Genomic DNA, 25329 nt, shown 5'->3' on the forward strand with positions numbered 1-25329 from the left:
CTGTACCTGACAGCACAGTCTTCTAAGCAAGTTCAATCCTGAATCTTTTCTAAATCAATTCCCCCTTTCAGACATATTAAAGCTTCATCTAGGGCAGACAAAAACTACAACAACCAAACTTGGTAGTAACATGTTATTTCAGCACAGCAAAGACATGTATGAAGCAGAGAGACACACTTCCTTGGATGCATACCTGTAAAAACACACCTCTCAAACAATGAGCAAGGGGGACACAATTTCCACCAAGCAATCTGGTAAAAATCTCCACAGATGTCTCTTCACAGCCTTGGTAGTACCAGAAAGCTTTGCTTTGGCCATTTTGCTTTGACCCAAGAGCCAGACTCCACGAGAAATCAAATGATGTGTCACTTTTCATGCAGAATCTCATACAGAAATTTCAGCTAACAGGACTGAATCCCATCTCAGAGCATTATAAAACTGCTGTGCTTTGATTTCATATAACCCTGCTTGTGGTTTTGCATATGAGGAGTAACTTGTGAAGTGTACCTGCAGTCTCACTCCACTGTTTCGCTTTGCAGTGAGCAGACAGATTAGATTTCTGGCCTCATACTCTTTAGCCTGAGTGAGTGGTAAAATGACAACAAGATCAGAGCCTGAGTGGACAAGGACATGTGAGCAATCTGGCTGAGTAATTACACACTGAAATGATAGGTATGACAAGTAGCTTCCCTCAATTCTGAAACTGAAGTACAGCAGCTGTGATTCAAGGCAAACCAGATGATGATGTGCATCCATTGGGCAAGACACACTGGAAGGGAGGCTTTCTGTCCTCATCTTCCTACCTTTAAAAGAATGTATGACATTCATTTCTAAGAAACATCAATTAACTTCTACTATTAAATGTTTATTTTGTTTAAAGCACCACAAGTGGTGCTAACTGCTGAAACACTGGAGTTGAAATCCACACTGACAGAAGGTGGCTATTGTAGTAATAAAACACCCACACCTCACATTACCTCTTCCACTGACATTAACTCTGTTTTTCCCTTGAAAAACAAATGAATGCGCATATGTAAGTGTCCTTAGTCTGGACATTCCTAGTAAACAGCTAACCTGATTGAAAGTAGACTGTCTTTTTTTTTTTTTTCTTAATTACTTCAACATAGCTTTGGAATTGGACATATATAAATCCCAATATCAATATACAGTACTAAGCTTTTAAAACCTAGATTTATGACAGTAATGTAGAGACAGACTCTTCAACAAGGGCAAGGCTTAGGAGCATTAAAATAGATCAGGACAAAGCACTGTTCAATGTGATTTTCTTCCTTCTCCTTGGCATATCCAGCTGTCCTGTAAGACTGGTTACTAGAAGACTCTTTAAAACTGCAGTTGCTGTTACTGTTGCCATGAAATCCTTAAAGAAAAAATACCAGCTCCTATTGTTGCACCCTCCCTATGAACCAAGTGAACAGAGACAAGCCAACACCTTATTAAGCACTGGCAAAGCTTTTAAGATGCCTGCAGAAATAAACAGGATGTTTACAATGCACAGAAAGGTAGTGTTACAAACAAAGACAAAATTTTGGTTACAAAAGCTTACCTTAGGAGAGGAAGAAAGCTCCCTTGATGCAGGAATTGCTGACATGTTCTCACTTGTGCCCATCTCTGTCTTTGGCAAGAGGTTTGGGGGTTCAGGAGCCTTTCTTTTCATCTTCTTTTCTGGTTCTTGCAGAGCAACTTTAATTAAAGCAGGGCTTGATTTTGGTTCATAAAATGGATTTGATCTAATTAAAAGAAGGGAAACACATTTCTTTGCTATCTCCTTGGAAATAAAACAAAAAATAAGACCTGCTTAGGAAAGTCAATGACTAAAATGCTTTTATTATCCCACATAAAAATGTTTTACCTTTATACACTTTTAGATACTACATTTTCATACAATTGAAAAGTGGGTTACAACACCTAAAACTGCATTATTCAGTCACAATTTCCATAATTTTTATAAAGTCCTGTAAATTGCAGAAGTTTTATAAACTGCATAAAGCTAACTCTTCAATTATACTTCGCTATCTATCAAAGAGCAATCTGATTTCATGACAGGATCAATACCAAAAAATGTGAGCAAAGCTGCTGGGTGTTTAACACTGTAATTAACAGGATAAAGACAGCTTGATTAGAACAATTAAGAATCAGGCAACTGGTACAGCCATGCTCCCACAGGGCTTTAGAGGCCTCACTCTTGAGTGTCCAGTTTTGGAAAGTTTTCCTCCATGGGTACACATTCAGCCTCCAGTGTATTTCAAACTCTGTAGCTTACAGGTGCCACACCATTTTAAGAAAACCGAGTAAGAAAACCACATGTGACTTGCATATATCTCTCTGCAGACACCAGTAGGCATCACCTGTCTATTTTGAAAGTGGTTTTTATAACTAAACCTTATTTGAGAACGTTACACAGTAAATATCTTCCACCAAGTAGATGGGGTCCAAAGAATTATCCTTAACTTGGGTGCCTATGCTCTAACTCTGCATTTGTACCACCCTAAGTAAAGACCTCTACAACCAAATTCTGCCAAATTTCATACTAGCTTGATACATCAAATATCAATCAATCAATCAATAATATACCAAATAATGGCTTCTTCTACAGCAGCTTTGTATCCTGCTAAGGATACTTACGGGAGTCTTTTTTGCACTGAATTATTTCATTATTAATACTATTTGCTTTTCATATTTTGCAATCCAAAACTGGACAGTTAGTTATGAAATGGATACATTAATTTAGTCTTTTCTAGTCCCTCTTTCTCCTGCAAGATATATTTATCACATATCTCAAACTAAGATTCCCAACAATCTATCTGCATACAGTTATTATATGCAGCGTAACCAACCACCACAAATAACCTCAGTCCCTTGAAGTCCCTTAGAATTCAACTCTGGAAGGAAACACTAATGCATTAAATAAAAGTCTACCTAGCTAGATCCATTCACAAATTCCCTCTCAGGAAAAGAGTCAGGAGCTAGTACACACTATTTTTAAGAACTACAACAGCAGTAAAAAACAACTATTCATCCAGTTGCCTTCCACACAACATCAAATTTCTCTCCTTCCTTTTTACTTGTAGTATAAAAACATCTTTCAGTCTCACAGGCAGACAAACTTTAGACTTTATTTTAATGCAATTTACAGTAATCCTGTTTTCACTGAGAAAAAGCAAGTGTTAAACAAACTCCAATTTATAACCCACACCACAGAAATCTACTTTTGAAAGGCAACGTTTACCAAAGCACGTAAGTGAAAATCAGGCATAAAATCTCCAGATCTTTCTAAGACTCTGCTGCTTCTGTTCCTTACAGAAAAAGATATCCAACTCCTGAAGCAAAAGGAAAGACCACCACTAAAATAACTCATTTGTTGACTGAAGGCAACTTCCAGGTGCTCCCACTTTGCTGCCCATCAAGTGCAAAGCCACCAGCACAATCAAAACTAAAGGCAACCAAAGGAATAAGTTAAATGGAAACAGAAGGGTGTTTTCTATGGGAGGCAGTAGGAAAAGGAGGTATTCAGGCTGGAGTAGAGAATGCATCCAGCTGTCAGTAGCTCTAATTTAGCTGACAGCCCAGCTCAGCTGCCTTCAGACACCAGAGAGTTCAAAGGGAGGTGAAAATGAAGATAAAGGAGATAAAGGTTGAAGAACAATGCATTCTATGGGACAGCACAAGGTTTTTATTTAGTTCCACAAGTCAGCCTTTGGAACAGCCAACAGGCACAGCATGTTTGGCAGGAATTTACTTCTGAATTAGAAAGGTGTATTTGTAAGGTGTTAAAATTATTTTGGTGTGAGAAAAAACCCAACACCTTATCAATGACAGTAAACAGGGCTGGAAGAAACATCTTTTGAATTTTTAAGCTCCAGAACTGCCTGCACTGCAGGTGTCATCCTAAAAAATTGCCCTATCTACCCACCAGAAGGAAGTGCTAAAAGGACTTTTTCCTCTAGAGAAGAACTTGCTTGAAAGCCAGGCTAAACCCTCACATTTTGGTCACAGAAACAGACACAGGTACAGGCACACAACAGACTTGCACATGTACTACCTTCTACCTTCCTCTCTATACTACGCTTAATTGGTCTTACAAAAATTGAGCAAGATTTTTGAAAAATAATGGTAATACAGAAAAAAACCAACCAAAATGGTTCTTTCCTGAATAAACTATCAAGTTTGAAGTCATGAGGACCTAATACGTAGCAGAGTTTGGTCCAGCAACTTCCACACGGCTCTACAAGAAATTAAGCATCTGAAAAATCTGGTTGAAAAGAGCCTTAGCTAGAAAATATTAAAGGACTTTTTTTCTGAGGTCAGCCCCAAATTTACTGGTTCTGTGAAGTTATTTAATGGTTTCACATAAAATGCTTTGTCTAAAGAAACACTAGGCTGTCCTCCACAAAATTTAACAAATTCAGACCTGACAAGACACCTGTCATTAAACTCACTGCCAATGCGGTGGCTTGTGGCTTCTTGTGCAACAGGCAACTTCAGCAGATGGCAACTTGATAGCCTTGTCAATTACACAGCATAATTCTAAGTCATACAATGATTAACGAGATAAGAAGCCACAGAGCCAAATGATACTGGAAAGCAAGTTTTATTCTGACCAATTTAAAAATTATTTTGATCAGTCTTACCAGTTAGCTGAAAAGAAATTTAAAAATAAACATTTTACTGCAGAGGAAACCCAAAGCTGTCAGCACAGCAGGGCTAAAAGGTCAGGCAATTTTGCCAATCAGAAGAAATAAGGTTGAAAGCATTATACATTAAGCAGTTGTGAGCTATGCTATTTTCAAAAAATTAACTGCACAAGTTGTGCCATCCGTCACTGACAGGTAGATTTGAATGTATAAAATTCAAAAAGGCAAAAGCAGAATTTTCCACTATCAGTGAAATGTCCAAACAAAAGGAAAATGTGTTCCTTATCTTTAGCTAGGTATGAGAATTTAGCCAGAGGAAGTATGTTTTGAGAGCACAGTTTTCAGCAGAGTAAATGTACTGGCTCACCTAAGTCCCTCGGTGCCATGCAACGCCTCACGATGCTTATGCTCGTGACTGTGCTTTGTGTCTTATGAAGTATTAGTTCTCTTCACAAACATTAGTCAAATAAATTTCAAAGAAGCAAATTACCCCAGGTAAACACTTCACAGAGATGCACTGAGGCCAAGTACCTTTTGCATGATTACAGTGAGAGTCTGTTACAAAACTGGAGTCAGAGTTCAGCTCTTGGGCACTTTGTGTAAGCTCCGAGTCCAGATTCAGAACTAGGGATCTGCCAGAGCAGAGTGGGACAAGGGTCCTGACGCTAACTGGTGGGTCCATGTCCTCAGGACACAGCACTTCATTCCACACAAAAGGTAAGGGGAAAATGCCAAGCAGTACATTAAGTGAACTCCAATTATACATTAAGACATGGGGGTAAAAATACATTGTATTTCCTGATAATCAATAAATCAGGAGCCTTCCATTTCTTCCGTTTCATGCCTTCCACCTATGGGTTCAAAAAAGGACACCTGAAGACAGCCCTTGACCAGTGGTAGTCAAAAATGAAAGAGAATTTTTAAAAACTCAAAAAACAAGATGTTATGAGAGAGGTTGAAAATAACATGCAAAGTTTTCTATTCTCATGATATGACTCAGTTGTTCAGCTTTGTCTTGAATACACAGCTCAGGCCAAGTCAACACATCTTAAAATAGACACATAGCAGAAGAAATAACAGGGTCCAGAGACGGGCGGTGGTAATGATTAGAGAGATGAAGAGACTTCTGTATGAAGAGAGATCGAAAAAGTTAGCACTCAGACAAGTGACAAGGAAAGGTGAACATGCTAGAGACAGACAAGACAAATGTTTATGGCAGGTAAATCCAATACTACTAACTGTTGTTTTGATAAGCCAGCAAAAGAGCCAGTATGGGATTGGAAAGGGAATTTATTTACAATCAACAGAAGAAACACATCGCATTAGAGATCTTGTTTTCTTGTGGAACTCTCTGCCACAAATTGCCATGGAAACCTAGACTTCAGTAGGCTTGGAAGACAATTACCCCCTTATGTAGATAATAAATGCATCAATATTTACAGTAGGTAAAAACAGTACACATCTGGACATAAACCCTCATGACTGAGGGCACTCAAAAACCACCAACTGGCACCGCCTGCAAAAATTTTGCCTTTGGTGCTCACCATACCATGCCTTAGCAAAAGCATTCTAAATAAAAATTTGAAAATTAAGGACATGAGATGAGGCAAAATAGTGTTTGTAGAGGTGATCTAATATTACATGTCCTGTGTTTCTAGACTGGACTTTTATCATGGCACTCATTCCTCCAGAGTGTTTCAGTATAAAGATTCAAGGTTCATTGGGTAGAGGTGTTGCCACACCTCTATCCAAAGCACTCAACAAATGGTCTCCAGGTTTTTTGTATGATGGATTGCTCCTGCAACTTCAGAGGAAAATGTGGAGGGGAAGATTATTTTGGGGGTTAGGACATAAAAAACTTTCATAAAAGATGTAAAAAATTGATTTTAAAGTGTTTGCTGACTCTTTACCCTTCCATCTTCCCATGGGACACTGCTTTATCATAAAAATACACACCAGGCTTTATGTTCAAGTAGAATCCACCTATGAAATTATCTTTGGGGAAACAAAACAATGAAGCAAATGGAATTAAAACAAAAAGGAGGCTGCTGTTAACCAAGGGCTAAAGTCCAGTACACAGCAAAAGGAAGGGTCACAATCCTGCCACAAACCCTTTGGCATAGATGTGCTTAGGGTGGAAATGGAAGTAAAACCAGAAAACTTGCTCATCCATGTGGCTTTTTCTCTTTCTGCTCCTTTCAGTCTTTGCTGTCCTCTATACCTGTATCATGGTGGGTGTAAAATACAGATATTTTTATTCCCTACAGATTCTGGTGACCAGGGAATGACCAGGAATGCCTGGTGTGGCTGTCAGTGTGATCACACTGTGCTCTGAAGACACAGCAACCAGTGCAGTTTGTTCAGGCACTGGTCCTGACAAATGGAGCTGGCAGAGGCATCATTCCCAATGCCCTTTATTTTTTTTTCCTTTATTTTTCACAGACCAAACATCAACATTAAATCCATGGCTACAGATAAAAGGAAAAAACTGCAGAGCCCTTCATATGTTTCTATTAGAGGCCTGGGAATCCTTCCATTTCCTAGACCACAGCTATCTACAGAGAAACAGGAAGATGATGATACCATACCTCTGTTAATATTGAAGCAATGCAAATGTCATACCATGATAAATCTCTTTAAATAATGTAAAATTAAATGTTAATTAGAATTGTTGTCTGTAAAATTGCTCAGATGTAATCACCATAAACTGTCTCATGAGTGGTGTGGTTGCTGACTAATGACCACAAACAAGGATTAAGGATGCACCTTCCAACCTCCCAAGGAACTGCAAAAAAGCTCTCCCTTCCTGATAGCTTCTATACTGTAATACAAGGCAGTCGGTGTGAGTTTATAAAAGTTTTATGTGTGGTCATGCTGAAAGAAACAACCTAAGTAAGTGTATATGGTGTTATCGTTCCCATATATATTCAGTTTATGAGATTCTCAAAAATGTGCTATGCAGATTGCAAAATGCTCTTCCTTTTTACATACTGCATCAAGATAAAACAAACTTCCTGTTATCATTGGCAAATATTATTATTTTTTGTAGTAAAAATAATGGCAAAAAGGAGAGGAAGGCCCAAGCTCTTGCTCCTTTGATTTCTGGCTCATTTGCAATTGTCAGGGCATGAAGTGTCAGAAAGGTCCACAGACTTGTTCCCTACCAGGTTGTTTGCTATCAATAAGGCAAAGGAAAGTTCCCCACTGATCATGTTCAACTGAATAGCATGACCTGGGGGTATGGTATTTCCTGCTGCTGAGCTGCCCAAGGATGAGTCTGTCCTAAGGAGGTGATTAAGGATTACCATGGTTCAACCCAATACAACTCAAGATTAAGCCAGGGATCCCACTACTAATGCCTGCAAAGCTGCTGAAAGATGGAGAACCATACTTACTCATCCAGCTCTTCCTCCTCAGCTTTAGAGGTATCTGCATAGAGGTATTTGCTCATATCCACTGGCCTGATGTTTTTCCTTTTTGCAGGTTGTGGAGGAGAATCTCTTACACTTCCAGGTGCTTCAGGTGGGTGATATGGCTCATCAAATGGGTTTAAGTACTCTGGGGCATCTTCATCCTTGAAGGGATTGTAACTGTCAACATAGAAACTTTCTTCTGGCTTTGAAGATGAAGCTCTTTCAGGGTGGAGTTCTACCAAATAACAACAACAAAAAAACCAGAAAATTAAATAGATTTAACAAATTAAAAATTTGAAACCATTTCATCAGATCTTTATATTTTAAAGGCATTTGAAAAGGTCTACTTTTTAACTCTCAATACATAAAGTTATAACCTTAGGTGAATTTTCATGCTTGTTTATTCCAAACTAGGTGTTTCAAAAGGTCTTTTAATTTAGACTATATTGACTGACTAGGCTTCATTTTCTCACTACAGCTCTTTCAACATCAATTATTCATTTTCTTATTTGTCATATAAATGGCATCACAACAGATATAAAAACATTTTCAGAAACTGTTAGCCAATTTGCGTCCTAACAAAATGTTCCTAATTATTTATTTGAGCTTTTGATAAAGAAAAAAAAAATTCTGTATTTTGTAATATTACTGGATTTAAAAATGGTGATAGTAAGTAGGTGGCCTTTTAATTTCTTAAAATTACTGAACTAAAAATCAGCTATTAAGTGTGACCTGTAATTATCTATCAAAACATGTGTGCCCCTGGTAACAATACATAACCTCACTGTAAAAACTAGTTTAAATTAACCCTAAAGAGACAGATAATCAAATCACTCATCTTTTATTTGGGCTGTACAACAAAAAGTAACTGGCAAGCTGGAGCTGCATGCTGTTCTCTGTGTATTGTCCTTTCTGCAGTGTCTGTTATTCTACACTGAATGGCTTCTGCATACTGAATAATGCCAATCCCCATACAGCAATACAATATTTGTTACAAACAGGTAATGCTAATTTTACTGTTCTTGCAGCAGCAAATAATCAGCAGCTCTGTTTAATACCAGATGTGATGTACTTTCAAAATCTACACAAACAGGAACTTCAGTGCAGCATCATTAAAACCTAACTTTCAATAACCATATCCACGTTATTCTTATTGACAAGTGTGTTTTTCAGAGGTATGGTTACTAAACAGGACTAAACATACTTTTAAGGTTAACAGAGCAACTCTACAAGTAACAAGAATCTAAAAAATAAAAAGATGGACTTCCAAGTGGATTTTTCACTGAAGAAATATTTGGGAAGATGAACTCTCTAGTCACACAATGAACAAAGGGAAGCACTGTGCTTAGGTGAGCTTGGATGGATGATGTACCAAAGCTGCTAATCCTGTCAAATTGCTAGAAAATGTGAGAGTTCCCTACCCTGCTAGCAAACATCCAGCTCACCCTGAATCCAGCCATTAGCATAGCCCAAGGTGATGGAAAGCCCTACCCCATGCAGTGTGACCAGCTCTGACTTACAGTGTGAACCAAAGCCATTCCTAGCTGAATCAGGAATATGATCCCTGGCTGCAGGTAGTGACTTCAACTCTCTGTGCACTGGACTAGTCACTAGATCAGGGCAAAGGCTCAGAGCAGGAAAGGCTTTAGCTCTTCTCAGGACTACAGAGATCCACCTGCAGCCTGTGGAGGAGACCCATGCTGGAACATGACCATACAGACAAACAACTGCAGGAAAAAGTCAGGGGGTGTGTCTGCAGCATGTCAGCTGTAGTGCATGTGTTCACTCCTACCCCAGAGTAAATGCTTATCCCTTAAGAGAAGGGAATAAACTACTGGGAACTTATGCTGGGAGAAAGTGTAGTTACTTCACAGCAGCATCTGTGTTAACCCTAGGTTATGTGGTGATGTGATCATAAGCTCACATCCTTTTAAGAAAGCTGTTTCAAAGAAAGCCACAGTGAAATAACATTGAAGGTCTATTGCTTAACTGACAAGGGAAAAGAAAGCAATTAAGGCAGAAATTCTTAAAAGCACAAATATGATCAAATCAAGCAAGAATCCCTCAGAGTACTATAGATTAACAATATCAGAGCAGAGCCCATTATCTAAAATGTATCTGTTCATTTATTTTAAGCTAAACTGGAAAAGTGGTTCCATATAGACTTAGGTCATTCTAGTGTCCAGTGCAGGTGGTCAAGGCCAGCAAGAGCTTCACTCTGCTTGCCCTGAGATGTCTTCAATGTGGGTATTTGAAGCTGAGCTGACTCCTTGACACTCAAAGCTTACATGTACAAACTGTTTTTAAAGTCAGGGAAGTCAAATCCCTCACTGTGTAAACCTTCACTGTATACATAGTATACACTGTACACACCATGCCTTGAAGCTCATGGTAGTCAGAATACTACTCAAATATTACCCACACATTCAGTGATTTGATGAACTAGAGCAAGCAGAAGTGGTCTGGAGATGTGTCCTCAGAAGACAGTTCCACACAAAAAGCAAAAATAACTAATGAAATGCAGAAAAAAGGGACTTGTTCAAATAGTGTGGCTTATTAACCAAACTTTTTACTACTTTAAGCTTTGCTCAAATATTAGAATATTTTATGAAGAGGGTGAACAACTACAAATAGCTGCTCCTGCAACTCCATATGATGGATCATTGCACCTGCACATGAATCTGCTGATAAAGACACATTATCATCTCTGAGGGAAACTGTCTGATAACACACAAGAAGGAAAGTCAGTAATATATCCTAAAGTTAAAAACATTCAGGGAAGCAATCTCTTAAAACTATGTTGTAAGCTTTTATTTTTAATGTGCTTTTAAGTGTCGCCTAGAAACAATGAATTAAATGCTTGTTTAAATCTGATAAATTTTAAGGGGCAATGCAAATGGTTTTTGCAATTCTTTCTATTTCGACACTGGATCAGGTGCTGAAACCCTAACTATGACAAAATTATTTCTCTTTTTCATAGGCTCCACAGGAACTACATGTCTGCCCTTCCATACACAGTGTTACGTATAAGTGCTCAGACACCTCTGGCTTGTTATTAACTAAAATATTTCACAAAATCCGACACACAGGCTGAAAATAAAAAAGCTTCTAAAAATATCATTCTCAAGACACTTTTATAAGCAGAATTTTGTCGAGGCTCAGCTAAAACTCAACTTGACTACTCATTCTCTCTATTCTTGCCGTCCAGGATTCCATTTTCCTCCCCCTTCTGCTTCCTTCAATGTTCCCACAGGGACAGAGGGTTCCCACAAGGGTCCCCACCTGAGCCCAAACAGGTTCTCTCCCATGGGGTCTCTGAAACCCTTTAGAACAAATTTTGTGTCAAACGTTGGTCATCACAAGCCTCTCCATAACAAATTAAGTTGTTACAATGATGACTCAACAGCACTGCTCTGAAAGCCACACCCACTGTCACCTGTCACTTTTCTGTAACAGACTCATTTTCTCAACGAGCTAATGATGCTGAGAAGTGCACTTTGGCAGGCTAAATATTCAACAGCTTAGAACGGGTCTATTTCACTCTTGAAGCTGCTTTTACATTCAAAAGGCAGCTCAGATTCCCGTGCTTTTCCCACATCATTCATCAGAGCTCCACATGGACGCCGGTCTCTACATTGATATAAATTTAAAATAAAAAAAAAAGAGAAAAAGATGCTTGCAATTTGGCACATCAAGGGTCAAACACAAAATAATTTTGCATGATTAAGTAATAAAGCCACAGGGGTAGGAGTGACAACAAGAGAGGCAGTATTACTCCAGTAGAAGCACCAGCTGCTCTTGTGCCAGATTCTGGAAACATTACTTGCCCTGACTCCACTGAGAAAGACTTTTGTTTGTGATAATAATCATTCTGGCACTACCTATCTGCACAATCAGCCAGAGCATCTCCAGAAATCACCCTGCCCTTCAACCCACTTGCCTTTTGTAACACAAACATATTGTGACACATCCCTTAAAACCAAACAAAACCTCCACCAAAACATGGCACGTACCACTTTCCCCTTGGCAGAGGATGAAAGCAGCAGCCACATGTGAAAGGCGCTGGTTACGCCACCGGCTGCAGGCACGCGGGCACCAGGGGATGGGAGCACCCAACAAACAGCACCCAGCAAAGGTGGAACTGCCCAGTGCTTCTAGAAAGAGTAAAGACTGGCATCCCCATACACCACTGGTGATTTTCTGATCCTTTTATTCATACACTCACAACACACTGCTTTTCATGAAGAAATAGAAGGGACAGAGGCACCATTTTCCTCTCAACTGGTTCCTGTGCTGCTCTGCGTGCAGGAGTACCCTGGAACAACTTGGGGTTTGCTGCTGCATTGTAACACTGTTCATTTTCAGAGTAAAATATGCTGCAGGGAGATCAGAAGTCCACACACAAGGTGATACACACTACTGAAGTAAATGGTGGTCTAAATGACAGGGGGTGCCAGCAAAGAGTTAGCTTTATGTTTCATGTGTGTGGTATAGGTCATACACAACTTAAAAATTTATATTCCCTATCAAATTTTTAAAAAGTATCTGGAGTGATGAAAGAATGTTGTGGTTTTCTACTTTCATTTGTTGTACACGTTGACTTCCCCAAAGTTGAATTCCCCAAGTAAATATTTTGCACAGAAATTAACTGATTTTATAGTTCTGTTGCACTGCGACTAAAAATCCAAAAGGCTGTCCTCATACGATCATGCAATTTATCTAGTATATAATTTATCTAGTATAAAGCTGTAGAGATATAGTGGTCAAAAAGCTCATTTCTGATTTTCCCGGATTTCTAATGTCTAGCTGACCTAGCAGATACAGAGGGAATAAGCCTCAATTTGACATGCCAACCAAGAAACACACCTGAAGATTTTTTTTGAAGTGATTTGTTTATATGCACATTGAATCTGCTGTGTGTGTAAAATCATTGACACTGAGGACTTATTAAATCCCAGCAGCATCCAGAGCCAGCTTGCTGATGACCCTCTGCCATGTACCACACCTACAGCATGCACATGGGTGCTGGAAGCACTCATGCCTTTAGTTTCTCTCCACCCCACATTCCCAGGGTTAAGTGATTATGGGATTAGGAAGATAGAGGGAAAGTAGCTGGTTTGTGAACAGGCACAAGAAATATCTGTCTAGGAAACAAGTATCTACTGGCAAGTAATCCTCCTTTCTCTGTGAGTGACTGTCAACACATACATATTCATACTCTGGGTAACTCTGAGCACACACGTTACAGGCTTGATAGGAATATCCTTGGAATATCTCTGCCAAATAGCAACTCATGCCTCCTCACATCTGATGGCAAAGTACTCGGGAAAGGAGGCTCCAGCTGGCTGCTCTGCAGGTCTTGGGGAAATTAAGTAACAAATTCTACAGAAGACTCGGAACTTTCGCAAAGTCTAAGTTCCAGATTATGCCTTGTCCAGATAAAAAGATAAAGAGACTAACATGTAAGTGAACAGAAAAATACTTCATCCCTGCACACATAAAAAGTTAATCTCTTGATTTAAGCAGATCACAAGACAAGTGAAACAGGTAATGTGACTCTTTAAGCCTGTAGGAGAAAGCCTGCCTTAAACTTCTGAACCTCTGTCATGCTCTCAAGCTTCTGGGGTGGCCACCAAAAAGGTTACATTCACTTCAGGATGCAAAAGCAAATAAGCAGGCACAGTCTCAAAGAGCTTCCTAGAAAGAGATGGCAGTATAAAAGTTCCACTGAGGTCTCAGAATAGAAGAATCATGAGTGAACAATATGGGACACAAACAGGGCAGCCTTCAGTAGCTGGGCAACGGGATGAGAACAGCTATGATATTGCATAGCCTTAAAATGCATTTGAAAATAAAGACAAATCTCCCCAAAATGGTAATGTCCAGATGCTCCCCATGTAGAGACACTGATCCAATTAGCCATAAAAATACACAGCAGATTCTGCTGTTGCTGAAGACCAAAACCATCTTCTCTCATTTGTCTCAGCACCATTTTTTCTCCCCCTCAACTTTCTGTGGAGGAAGAGGACTGGAGGAAAGGCACATGTCAAGAAGGCCAAGTAAGGTAATGGGAACACAACCAGTTCCCATTATAGGGACAAGACAGTGGAAGAACCAGTGATTCTCAGAGGTGTCTGAGGTAAAAAGAAGAATCCCTCAGAGGCCAATCATTATAACATAAAAGCTTTAAAAATGCCACAGCAGATGTCCAACTCTGTGTCTGATAGCCTGGGAATCATTTCAGCTGATCTTCCAGATCTTTCAGCCTGGTTTAGTGCTCCAGGAAGACACTGTCACATGAACCTTACAGAAGGTCCACTCCTCCCAAATAAAAAACACCTTATGACACAGTAGGAAGAATCTAGTGACACCCTGTTTATCCCAAATACTGTCCTGTTATGGTATGTTGACTGTTGCATGACAGTGACTGTGTGTGGGAGTAACACTTGGTATTCACACACCCAACAACTCAGCATTCCTGCCCACAGCAGTAGATGGGACCCAAGAGTCTGATCACAGAGACTGTCCAAAGTACACAGAACAGACCCAGAGATAATGGAAAAGAGTCCACACCTCTGACTGAAGATGACTGTAAAGGCAGATGTCACCAAAAGAACCTCAATCAACTGAAAAAAGCCATGCCCCTAATAGGCTGAGAGCATTTTAGGAACATAAGCAAGGTGATGTCTTGGATGCAGGCTGCTCATAGTGAGCTTGCCATGAGTTATCAAGCTACTCCAGTACTAAGAAACACCACCAGCTGTTTCTCCCTGTCCCCAAGATGAGAAAAAGTCACTGTATTTTGTGGCCAGAACATCCACTGCTTTCTTCCAGAATGGGTTCTTTCTGGAAAGGAAAGAAAAGCTGGGTTTGGAAAAAGCAGTTTGGGTAGGATAGGACTTGTACAGCTTTTTCCATGGAGAAGGGAGTTCTTCTTTCTAAAGAAGAGAAGGAGGAAAAGAATATAGACTATGCCACTTATAGCAAGTTATTTATGGACTACTAGAGGGGTTTACGTTCCCACTTACTCTGCTTCCTTCCATGACCCTAAGGGATCACTGTCAAGGAACAGATAGGAAAGCAAGCCAAAAATTAGGACACCAGAACCTAATCCATATATATTGGCATCTACAAAGCTGAAACAACTCACTTCTGCAGCTCTAGAAGAACCTGACAAATTTATAGGAGGGAGAACGTGCCCAGGATAGTGGCTTTATGGCTTCAGTTGGCAAATACAGAAGACAGTGCAATGTCCCTGTTTCACAAATACAAGCGGTGAGTCACACCGCAGCCGAAGTATGACAGGCCTTGATCCCCACCCACATCATTCCCTGCAGACGCTGAAGGCAGAAAACCTGTGTTGTCAGTAAACATTCAGCTTGTCCAAAGAAAGTGAGTGACCACAGGGGGAAACTGCAGCTTGGAAATCCATTTTCTTTGACTTGACCTTAGAAATTCCCTGGCTGCACCCTGGGCTGCTCCTGCTCAGTGTGGTTCTTCTCCTTTGCCATTACCAAGTGACTTGGTATTTTCTGTAGGAAGAAAAGTCTTGGAGCTTTGAACAGGAAAGGTTGAGTACAGCTTCAAACTTGGGAATTAACTATGAACTGGCCTTTTGAGCAGCTGCAAGCTAAAAGTGATACATCCAGTGGGTGGGAGCCTGCATATCTGGGTATGGAGCTGAGGACACCAGAGATGTTTGCTGTCCTGGTGCTCCCTTCTGGCCTTAAGGCCGAAATCTTATCAGATTAAAAATTTACAGGAGTTGTACCTCTCACCCAAATGGAACAAGAATGGGCCTGTCAGTCTGGAAAGGGGATTAACACCTAGCATGTGGTGCAAGGCACAATGCCAGAAGGCTTAAATGAGGAAGCTATAAAAGCAAAAAAAAAGGAAGAATAAAAGAGAGAAAATTAAATTGTAATAATGAAGATTAGTGCTAACCAAGAATAGCTGAGATGCAGTGAAGATTGCAGTGAAGGAAATTATGATATAAACCATCACCCAAGTGGAGCAGTGCTGTCTGACAGAAGGTGTTGCTCATTCATACCACATAAGGTGAATACTGGTAACACACCTGATAGGTCTACAAGTCTCTGCTTCAGCTGCTAGCCCCCAGTGGCAAATATCAATGTGCCTCAATACAAAGGATGTGACTCAAAGAATAAAACTACTTTATAGTAGCAACTGGATCATTGCTATTGCTACCTCAGTGCTATATTAAATAATTGTATTTAATCAATTAAAATGTTTCATTTATAGCCCTACAGAAATAAAAATCATGTTTCACAAAGCATTTGCAAATAGCAATGAATTATGTAAAACAAATTCATTACCTTCTACATCAGGATCTCCAAATGGATTTAATTCTGCTGTGTCAGGATCACCAAAAGGGTTCGTGCTGGAGTTGGCTGGGTCTTGCTCCCCTTCATCCAGAAAACTAAGTTTATTGATAAGCTCTACAAACAAATTGGAATATTGTTTTAAAATAGATACAAACTGTTCATCCAACATATCTGGAGCTCAAAAAGCTCCGTGTCAACAGTCCCTCGAAACACTGCACCAGGGTATGGCACGAACTGCACGACTAAGTTAACACAGTCCAGTAAGTACATCAACAAAGGGAAAAAAAAAAAGTGAAATGAATGAAACTTCTATTTGCTGATCAGAACATTATGTAACAGAAATGACTTCTAAAAAAGCCTTCTCTTTCCTTCGTTAAATAAATGTTGTGGAACATCTAACGAGCTAAATACGGTGATTTTGATTGTTCACATACACGCTAACTATCGGCAGGAAATTTTAATTTTTGGATGTAACGTGCACATAAAAGCAGAGAGAGGACATTTTGTCACTTTAGAAAGGTCAAGTATTACTGACTATACAACTACTGTTTTAAGCTTAGGGTCTGGTGGTTCCTCTTTCTTTTTTTTTTTTGTAATTTTTTTTCTTTCTTGTTCATTATCAGATGACAACGGAGCTGTAGCGGAGACAGGCTCTTTCTCTATCATGTTGTTACCTGTTGGATGCACTACAAATTACTGAGAGTCATGCTGGGTGGAAGCACAGAGATAAAACTGACAGCTGAATACAGGCAGGAGTCAAAAGGTAATGGGTCACAGTAAATACAATCAGAAACAGAAAGAAAGGATGAAAGCTCATAGACCTTCAGAGGAACTGGCTGATTTAGCTGAAGGCATATTTGCTCGCTTTATGCAGTCATCTTGATCTTCATCTAAGCTGCTCAGAGCATTCAACTGGTTTACAATTTCTGTAAATAGAAGCCAGTCAAGACAAACGTAAGGCAAGGGCATTTAATGAAACAGAAGTGGAACGAACACTGTTACCAGAAAGAGAGAGAGCGAGGGAGAGTGGGTAAAAGAATATATTTAGAATGAGTCCTTACAATTATATAACTACTGCAAAGTACCTGTGTAGGTGCTTCAGGGATAATTTAACATGAAACCCAGTTAATAAGATATAAACAAAACCTAGCCAGGTAATGGTGTCAGCAACAATAGTTAGTTTTATGAGGACGAGTATTATGCACAATCAGTTCAAAATTTAGATTGCTGTACTCGATATAATTTAAAAATTTTTCCTGCTCATAAAGAAAACCTGAATATGAAAACATTGTCAATCAACATAAATCAGCCTCAGAACAATTTATCTCTCTCCCAAACCCTTAAGGTTACAGCAAACTAACTGATACAATATGCATTTTTATCTTTTTTTTTGTTTATTTAACATTTACAATTAGTCACCATTACATTCTATCTATGACAAGCTGAATTTACCTAAACAGTTCTAAAATACATGATCAGTATTGTGCCAGGAGAATGCAAAGTGTATGTATGTATATCCTGAATTTTCATTGTCATGCTGTGTAAGTAACATATGTAACACCTTGATGTTTGTATGTACACCTTGCTATGTAACATCTTGCTGTTTGTTAAAATCCTATTTCACCTTCTATCCATAGTGGAGAGCTTTAAATTGCCATGAACTAGTAATTTTTAAAGTGCATTAGATGTTTAATTTTAATAAAGATGATGATGACTCCATAATTCTGGAAGGAAAGAAACAAAAAAACAACCGAGTGGCTTCTAGCCCAAGGGGAAAAATTCCTCTCTGCTCCCCCCTAACACAATCCCATCCACAGCATCTGACAAATGGAGCTTCTGTAGTAATGGGGATTGAGCCTGGGGCATCTCTGAGAGACCTGAACATAGGTTTCTGTGGAGAAGGGAGAGCCTTCCTCATCCTTCCACATGACAAACAGGCGAGAGAAACCTGTGCAGGAGCGATGATCCTGCTTGTTGAATATCACTGCCCCACTGACAGCTTTTTTCATCTCCTGTCTTTTCCCCATGAAATAAATGGATGATGCCTTCTGGTATCACCAGCAAAGTTAAAGCTTCATGCCAGTCATTCTTGTATTTCCTTTAAAGTTCAATTTCTTGTGTACACAAGAAGTTACTTCTCAATAACACTTTTAGTTTACTGATGTTTTGAATTTGACGTTTTCTCATCTGGCTTTTGTTTGGGAAAGCAAAATTTGTCTTTATTCAATGAACTACTTTTAGGGAGCAAATATCAAACTGAGGTAAAAATTGAGTAGTATCCTGACTGTCCCAACTCATGTTGGTGCTTATGGCCACACAGAACTTCCTCGTCAGGGGGGCTTTTTCATGCTTTTTCGTAGCTGACACACTGACACCCCTCCTGACTTCATGCCTTCATAGACAGTACAAAGAAACTGAAGCCCAAAGCAGACCAGAACCTGGTAATATTTCTGTCACATGGATAAAAACTTCTTTGACAAATTTAAACTGCTTTGTGAAGACATGCCAATCTGCAAATTACCAAGGAAAATTACCTACTCTGCCAATATCTGTTGGGCATCCTAAATGCTGATAGTGACAACCCCAAGCAGAATTCCTCTGTAATGTATCTCCCTACTGATCTTGACCTTAAAGCATAAATCTGCTTACATGGTTTTACACTTATATCTGTCTACAGAGAGTTAATTTAATCATCCTCACTTCCTTATTTTTAGCTCCAACAGACAAGACTATTATCCTAAAAAACAACACCAAAACTGTCCTAAAACTTAGCTTTCTCAGTATAAAACTATGCATATGCCTGAGAAACCTACATAATATAATACTATCTTCTGGGAATTTTTAGGACTTGAGATAGACAATGGAACATACCTTTCTGTACTCAAATAAAACAGAGCTGACCTCATAAAACAGCAGTACTAATGAATTAGTAGTTAAAACCAGGCTGAGATGCTGACATGATTTACAATTTATTATGTCAGCATGTGAAAAAAAAAAAAACCAAAACAATAATAATTCAGTTTTTATTGTCAGAAAATAACAAATTAAATTCAGAGCTTTAAAAAGAGGGAGTTCTTTGATGTGGTCTGAATCACCTGGTCTTATCTGCCAACCTAAACACCCATATGCACTACAAGGTTTCTCATTACAATATTAAATGGTTTATGTCATATTTTGGAGTATGGAAATGGTAGGTTGGAGATTTATATCCTATATTATCTTTTATAAATCTCATTATCTACTAACACACATTAGCCTGTTCTACAAGTACGTCACATAAATCACTGGTTTGGTTTGGGGTTTTTTTTTTCATTCTTCTCTCTTTCTTTCTTTCTTTCTTTTTTTTCTTTCTTTTTTTTTTTTCTTTTTTTTTTTTTTTTCCCAAGCAGCTTGGTGATCTGGTAAATGTACCAGAAGTTGTCAGGAGAGGTATGCTTTAGCAAATTGTAAAAAGAGGGTTACGCATATTGTTATCCAGAAGCTTGCTCTTGAAACACTCTGGGATTCAGACTCCTGCAATAGGTAGCACATGGGCACATTTCTGATTCCATGTGGTGCCCCAGGACAGACACTGTGCTCCTGGGCAGATGGAGCAAAAGGCAGCTATTAACCCCAACATGAGGCTCTACGCAGGGATTAAAACATTAAGAGAAGCACGTATTTATTACTGCCCTGTTTTTATGAGGCACGTTTTCTTCAAGTATGAGATGGCTTGCGTTCCACTGAAGACTAAGGACAGGAAAATTCAGGGAGGTTTAAATCCATGTATATTGACAGTGTAGAACTTAAATATTTTAAATTTAATTCATGGCAACAAACAATTTTCAACTACACATAGAACAGTTGGGGGAGATAACAGTTTTAGACATGAAAAATTTCAACAAGAAGTACTGGGAAGGGAGAGGGGGAAAGCCTGAGAGGGAATGAGATTTCTCCAAGTGAAAGCAGTGCTTGGAATGGGAAATATCTTTCAGTCTGGTCAGTTGTATGGCAGCAGTTCCATACTGACCACCCCAAATTCCACTGCTTTTCAGGTCAGTCAGTATTGCACCACCTACTTCATAGCTGAAGAACAGATACCTACTCCAAGTTAGGCAACCCATCAAGGAAGAGAAGCAGCATTTCCTAACTCACCTGCACCATCTAGAGCCCCACACAACAGATCTCCCTTGCTCTCCCAGCAGTGGATACATATGTTCATCTATGAAACTTCAACTTTGGCACGATGAAAAAAAAAACCACAAACAAAACCACTAAAAATTGCTGTACACTGCAAAAAGGAACAGTGCCTGATAAAAGACTTGCAGCACATCTTGCAGCTGTGCCTCGGAAACAATAACATTTCAGACATCAAGTCATCAGTGAGAAAACCTGGAGTCTAAAGCAGGAGAGCAATCCTTCCCTCCTTGCTACTCATTGTAAGCCCAATTACAAACACTAACTGTGCTGCTCCCATCATTTCCAAGAGGTATTACAGGCAGTATCCCCGTTTTACAGCTGGGAAAACAGGCACACTGAGGTGAGGGACTTGCCACGGGGCGCTCTGAGTCAGGCATTCCAGCTCCTCAGCTGCCAACACCCAGCACAGCACAAGAGGAGAAAATGTTGGTAGCAGCAAGCTTTCAAAAGGGTTATGTAACTTCCTCAATTAACTTTATGGTATTCTGTGAACACTGCTTCTGAAAGAGTTCTTTGCTACATCAGTTTTGTTACATTTCCTTCTTTCTAAATTCTTTCCTGCTTTTCTACAACGATTCCTACCTCTTTCTTCCTTGCTTCCTCAGCTCTTCTCATAGCTTTCCCCATTCATTATATTTATTACAGGAGTCACTGCAATTGCCAGTGAAATCAATCTTGAACACATGTTGAAATAGAGACTTTACATCTTATTTATTAAAGTTTACTTACTGCCCAATGTTTTATGCTCTCCCATTTGCTTGGGAAATTGCATGAACTCATTCCCCTTCACCATCCCTCTCCTTCTCAAAGGTGGGAAAAGCTGGCCAGGCTCGTAAAGCCACTCAGCTGTTGTAACCAACATAAGAAGAAAAAGTCCAAGGCTCACCTTCCTCACATCATGATTCATTTACAAAAAAACCAACCCAACACTCCCATCTTGCATGGTTAGAAAATAGTATCAAAGCAGGCTGAGCAAAGCACAGAAATTGTGTATTCCAGAAGTATTTATTGCTTCTGCCTTTCATGGAGGTATTGTTAGTTTTAAACAAATAATTTTGGCCTTTGCAACAGCAGATGGAAAAGCTGAAATGACTCCAAAACAGCTTTGTGTCGCACATCGGCCAGCTCACCCTTCCCATCTATCTCCAGGGATGTTCATTCCACACCCAAAGGATAGCAGACAGCCTAGTCTAACCTTGGTAAGACTTTTGCTTATTTAGGAATCATTTGTAGCCTTCTTGAGTGCTGCAAAATCAAGTGTTGAGAAGCAAGATCAGATGCTTTTCACCAGCTGCCCTTCTGCATCTGGGTTTTCTGTAGTCCTCAGTGCAGTACCTAGGCAGATCCTAATAAAACCCATGTGCACAGGAGTTTACACAGACTGAAGATTACCTCTCCTAAGTGTGGCCTTCTCTGTGATTATCCAATGGCCTGGTGAACATGTCAGGTTTTGTTTGGTGCTGTGATCTGATTTATTCTGGTTATACTGGGAAAGAAGTAAACCCTGCAGAATGATTTCAGTGTGACCAGACTGGTGTATCTCTGCTCCCTGACCAAGAATACATTATCCTGGTTTCTCAAATATTTCACTCCAGACTTTCCAATATGCTCCGTGCCAGACACATACAGCAAAACTAGAGATTTGGCCAGGGTAAAAAATGTTTAATTGAATATGTAAAGCATACAGAAAACATATTTGCATCCTTTCACAACACTAAATGTAACTAAGTAATAAATGCTTCAGGCAGAACCTTTTGATTGCAACGAAAGCTCAAAAAGAAGTGATGAAAGTAATGTTTCATAACACTGAACCAATGTTCCTCTGAATTTTCAAGAACAGATTGGACAATTCACTTCTCCACTCGGGATGCTCTTCCCCCACTTTGGAGAAGGTTCCCTTTATTTCAGACATTTTAAAAGAGCATTGGAAGTTATGAAGTCTGGCACCAGAAGTTAATTTTCTTTTCCTGATTCATTACACAAAGAGTTCCTACAGAACCCATCTGGAGCAGTACTACACACTGATCTCTACCAACAATTTAACACCATCTCATCCTGATCTGACTTGCCTCGATTAGTTCAGCTATCCTGAACACACTAAGCATTTTCATCAGCAATTCAAATGTGGTTACACTATCTCACTTCAAACAACTTCACTATCAAATTCATTAAAGTCCTTTAACAGCCTCCCAGTTTCTTTTCCATGAGACACCCCCACCTAAAAGGCAGCAAAATGCAGCCTGGAACAGCCACGTTATTGAGCAGAACCTCAGCACTTGTCCACGGCACAACTCATTTCACAGTTATTCTCATTAAGTGCCTTCATTATTCCACTTGAACCTCTCCTCCTGTCTTCTCGCTCACTGACCCCTTCCCTCTGCTTTTTCTGCTCTTCTGCTCATACTGGTTCTTTGCTTCCCAACAATGGTAGCATTAGTGCATTCTCTCTCAAAAACAGGACACACAGACATAAATCGATGTTCTTGGATTCACAAGTATTAAACTTTGTTGAGTTATGGATGGGTTCTTCAATCAAGCCATCCTAAATATTGTTTTGGTTGTTGGGATTTTTTTTTTAAGTGAAATAAAAAAACAGCATAAGGATAAAAAAAAGGGACAATTAGGAAAGGAAACTATATTTTACAATGCCCGTGACAAAACCAACCTGTAATTTTTGCAGCCTTTTCCTCTTGATTCACTCTGTTTTCTTCATCTTCTTCATTGTCTTCCTCAAAATCATCTAGGTTACCAATATCAGCTTGTTTCATACTCATCAAACTAGCCAGGCTTTGCATGTCTTCATCCCTAAATAACAAACATCACACCAGCTATTAAAATGCAGCTTGTTAATACCACATCTGATATTACTGCATTCTTTAAAATTCTTTAAATATTTTGATGTTTTCTTCAGGGAGGTCTATGATAACAGATCTGATCTTGAATATGGTGAAAAAAACAGAATTAATACTACTCATAAATATATATCAATTTCTGAAGGGAAAGTTTTCAATTAACGAAATTGTAGAGGGTAAAAAAAATACTGCTTTGCATCAAGAATTAACAACTGCTTCCTAAAATTTTAAACCAGCCCAGAAAGGCTGGCAAATGCTTGCCTGGTCTGCTTTGGTTAAAGTGAAAATGCTTGGCCAGACCTACTGCCCACAAGCTGCATGCAATACCTACATTCATTCACAGCTCCTGATGCTGTTACAGGATTAAAATCCCTTCTATAAATACCTGAAATCATTAATAAGATTTAAAAGAAAAAAAGGCACTGTATTTACACATACTGGAAACCAATGCTTTCACAAAGAGCAGCTTTTTTCAGATCCCTTGTTCAGGGTACTATAAAAGCCCTGTCAATAACTTACAATCTAGTGTGGCCGCACTTCTCTTCACAGAGAAAAGCAAGGCACAACTTCCCAAAGATATTTCTGGGATTCACATTCTCTGAACCTCAGAGAAAGAAAAAACAATTCTTATCTCATTTACTGCTCCTGTGCTTTAGAACAAGTAAAATGCATTGTTGAAAATTGTTTACCTGAAGAAAATTAATAATTGAGCTCTAGTGTGAGTGTTTTGATTCATTAACCAATTAAATCCATGTGTGCGTGTCGGGACTGGCAGCTAACAGTCATGAAACTCTATACAGTTGAGTTAAATGCTTGTGCAAATTCAGTTCAGATGTAATACAGTAGAGAATGATTAGTATAGTATAGTATAGTATAGTATAGTATAGTATAGTATAGTATAATATAGTAATTAATTAACTTTCTAATATCAATGAAGTCAGATGCATCATTTCCTCCCCTCCGTCAGAGTTACCTGCTTTCTGATAATCTAGAACCAAGTGAGTGAGTCAAGGGAGAGGTCATCAGTGCCCAAGAGAACTCTTCCCACAGGATGTTCTTGTGCTCACCCAAAATCTTAACTCTAACTCCACCCTCCCTCACCTTCCAACTGGCTTTGTCCTTATTGTCTCCTTTGTGAAATATCAGCAGGCTCCCTTGAAATCTGCCAAGGGTATTGCTGGATGAACACACACATGCAGATAAATACACACTCCCACTCATTTCAAACCTGTAGATACTTTTAAACTGTTTTTATTTAAAATGTCTGTAAGAGTAGAGCACAAACCATTTGTCTCTGAAGAACACAAGGCTGAAATCAGAGTAAGAAACAACTTTTACTCAGTTAAGAAACCAAGTATGGCAGGAATGATAGGTATGCTGAAGGATGCTCTCAAATTCCACCATTCTATACAGAAAGAGCTCTTTATCCAAAGGATTCTTTGAAAAGCAATACAAAGCAGGCTATCTGGTTTAAAACAACCCCCAACAAACAAACAACTTACGTGGCTTTTCCTTCCCTCAGGAAAATACAAGATAAGGAGAACTGTAGTGTGGCAGCTACGACTTTCTTAGACAAAGGCTTGAATTTTAACCTGACATCTGTCTGTGTAGGCATGGGGCTAGCATATTGCTTCATGTTGATGCTGCTGGTGGCAAGCGCTTTTCTACGTCCAGAAGGAGATTCCTGAAAGCAAAAGAAAAACAAAGCTAATGTAAAAGGTGCTGTTACACTAAAACCTGTATGTGCACAAGACAAAAAAAATGCACTTATTAGATCTGTAGGGGTTACTTTGGTTTTGTGGTATGTTTTGGTTTTTTTTTTTAAAAATCACTATGGCCCTGTTGAACGACAGAAAATCATTTTTAAAACTATGTCAGTCACTAATGG

At 39.2% G+C, this 25329-nt stretch overlaps 1 protein-coding gene across 7 annotated transcripts in view; it reads right to left on the bottom strand.

Annotated features, from left to right (window-relative positions):
- Positions 1–25329, bottom strand: part of EHBP1 (EH domain binding protein 1) — a 206213-nt gene that overhangs the window by 103902 nt on the left and 76982 nt on the right. For all 7 annotated transcript variants that reach the window (XM_084202227.1, XM_084202226.1, XM_084202225.1 and 4 more), the window contains exons 6-10: positions 24944–25125; positions 23255–23394; positions 16402–16524; positions 8048–8300; positions 1565–1748 (exon numbers count right to left, since the gene is read on the bottom strand). In XM_084202227.1, coding sequence (XP_084058353.1) covers positions 1565–1748; positions 8048–8300; positions 16402–16524; positions 23255–23394; positions 24944–25125 — 882 coding nt within the window. The remainder of the gene's footprint in view (positions 1–1564; positions 1749–8047; positions 8301–16401; positions 16525–23254; positions 23395–24943; positions 25126–25329) is intronic.

The sequence above is a fragment of the Fringilla coelebs genome, assembly GCF_963513975.1.
Source record: "Fringilla coelebs genome assembly, chromosome: 3".
Lineage (NCBI taxonomy): Eukaryota > Metazoa > Chordata > Aves > Passeriformes > Fringillidae > Fringilla > Fringilla coelebs.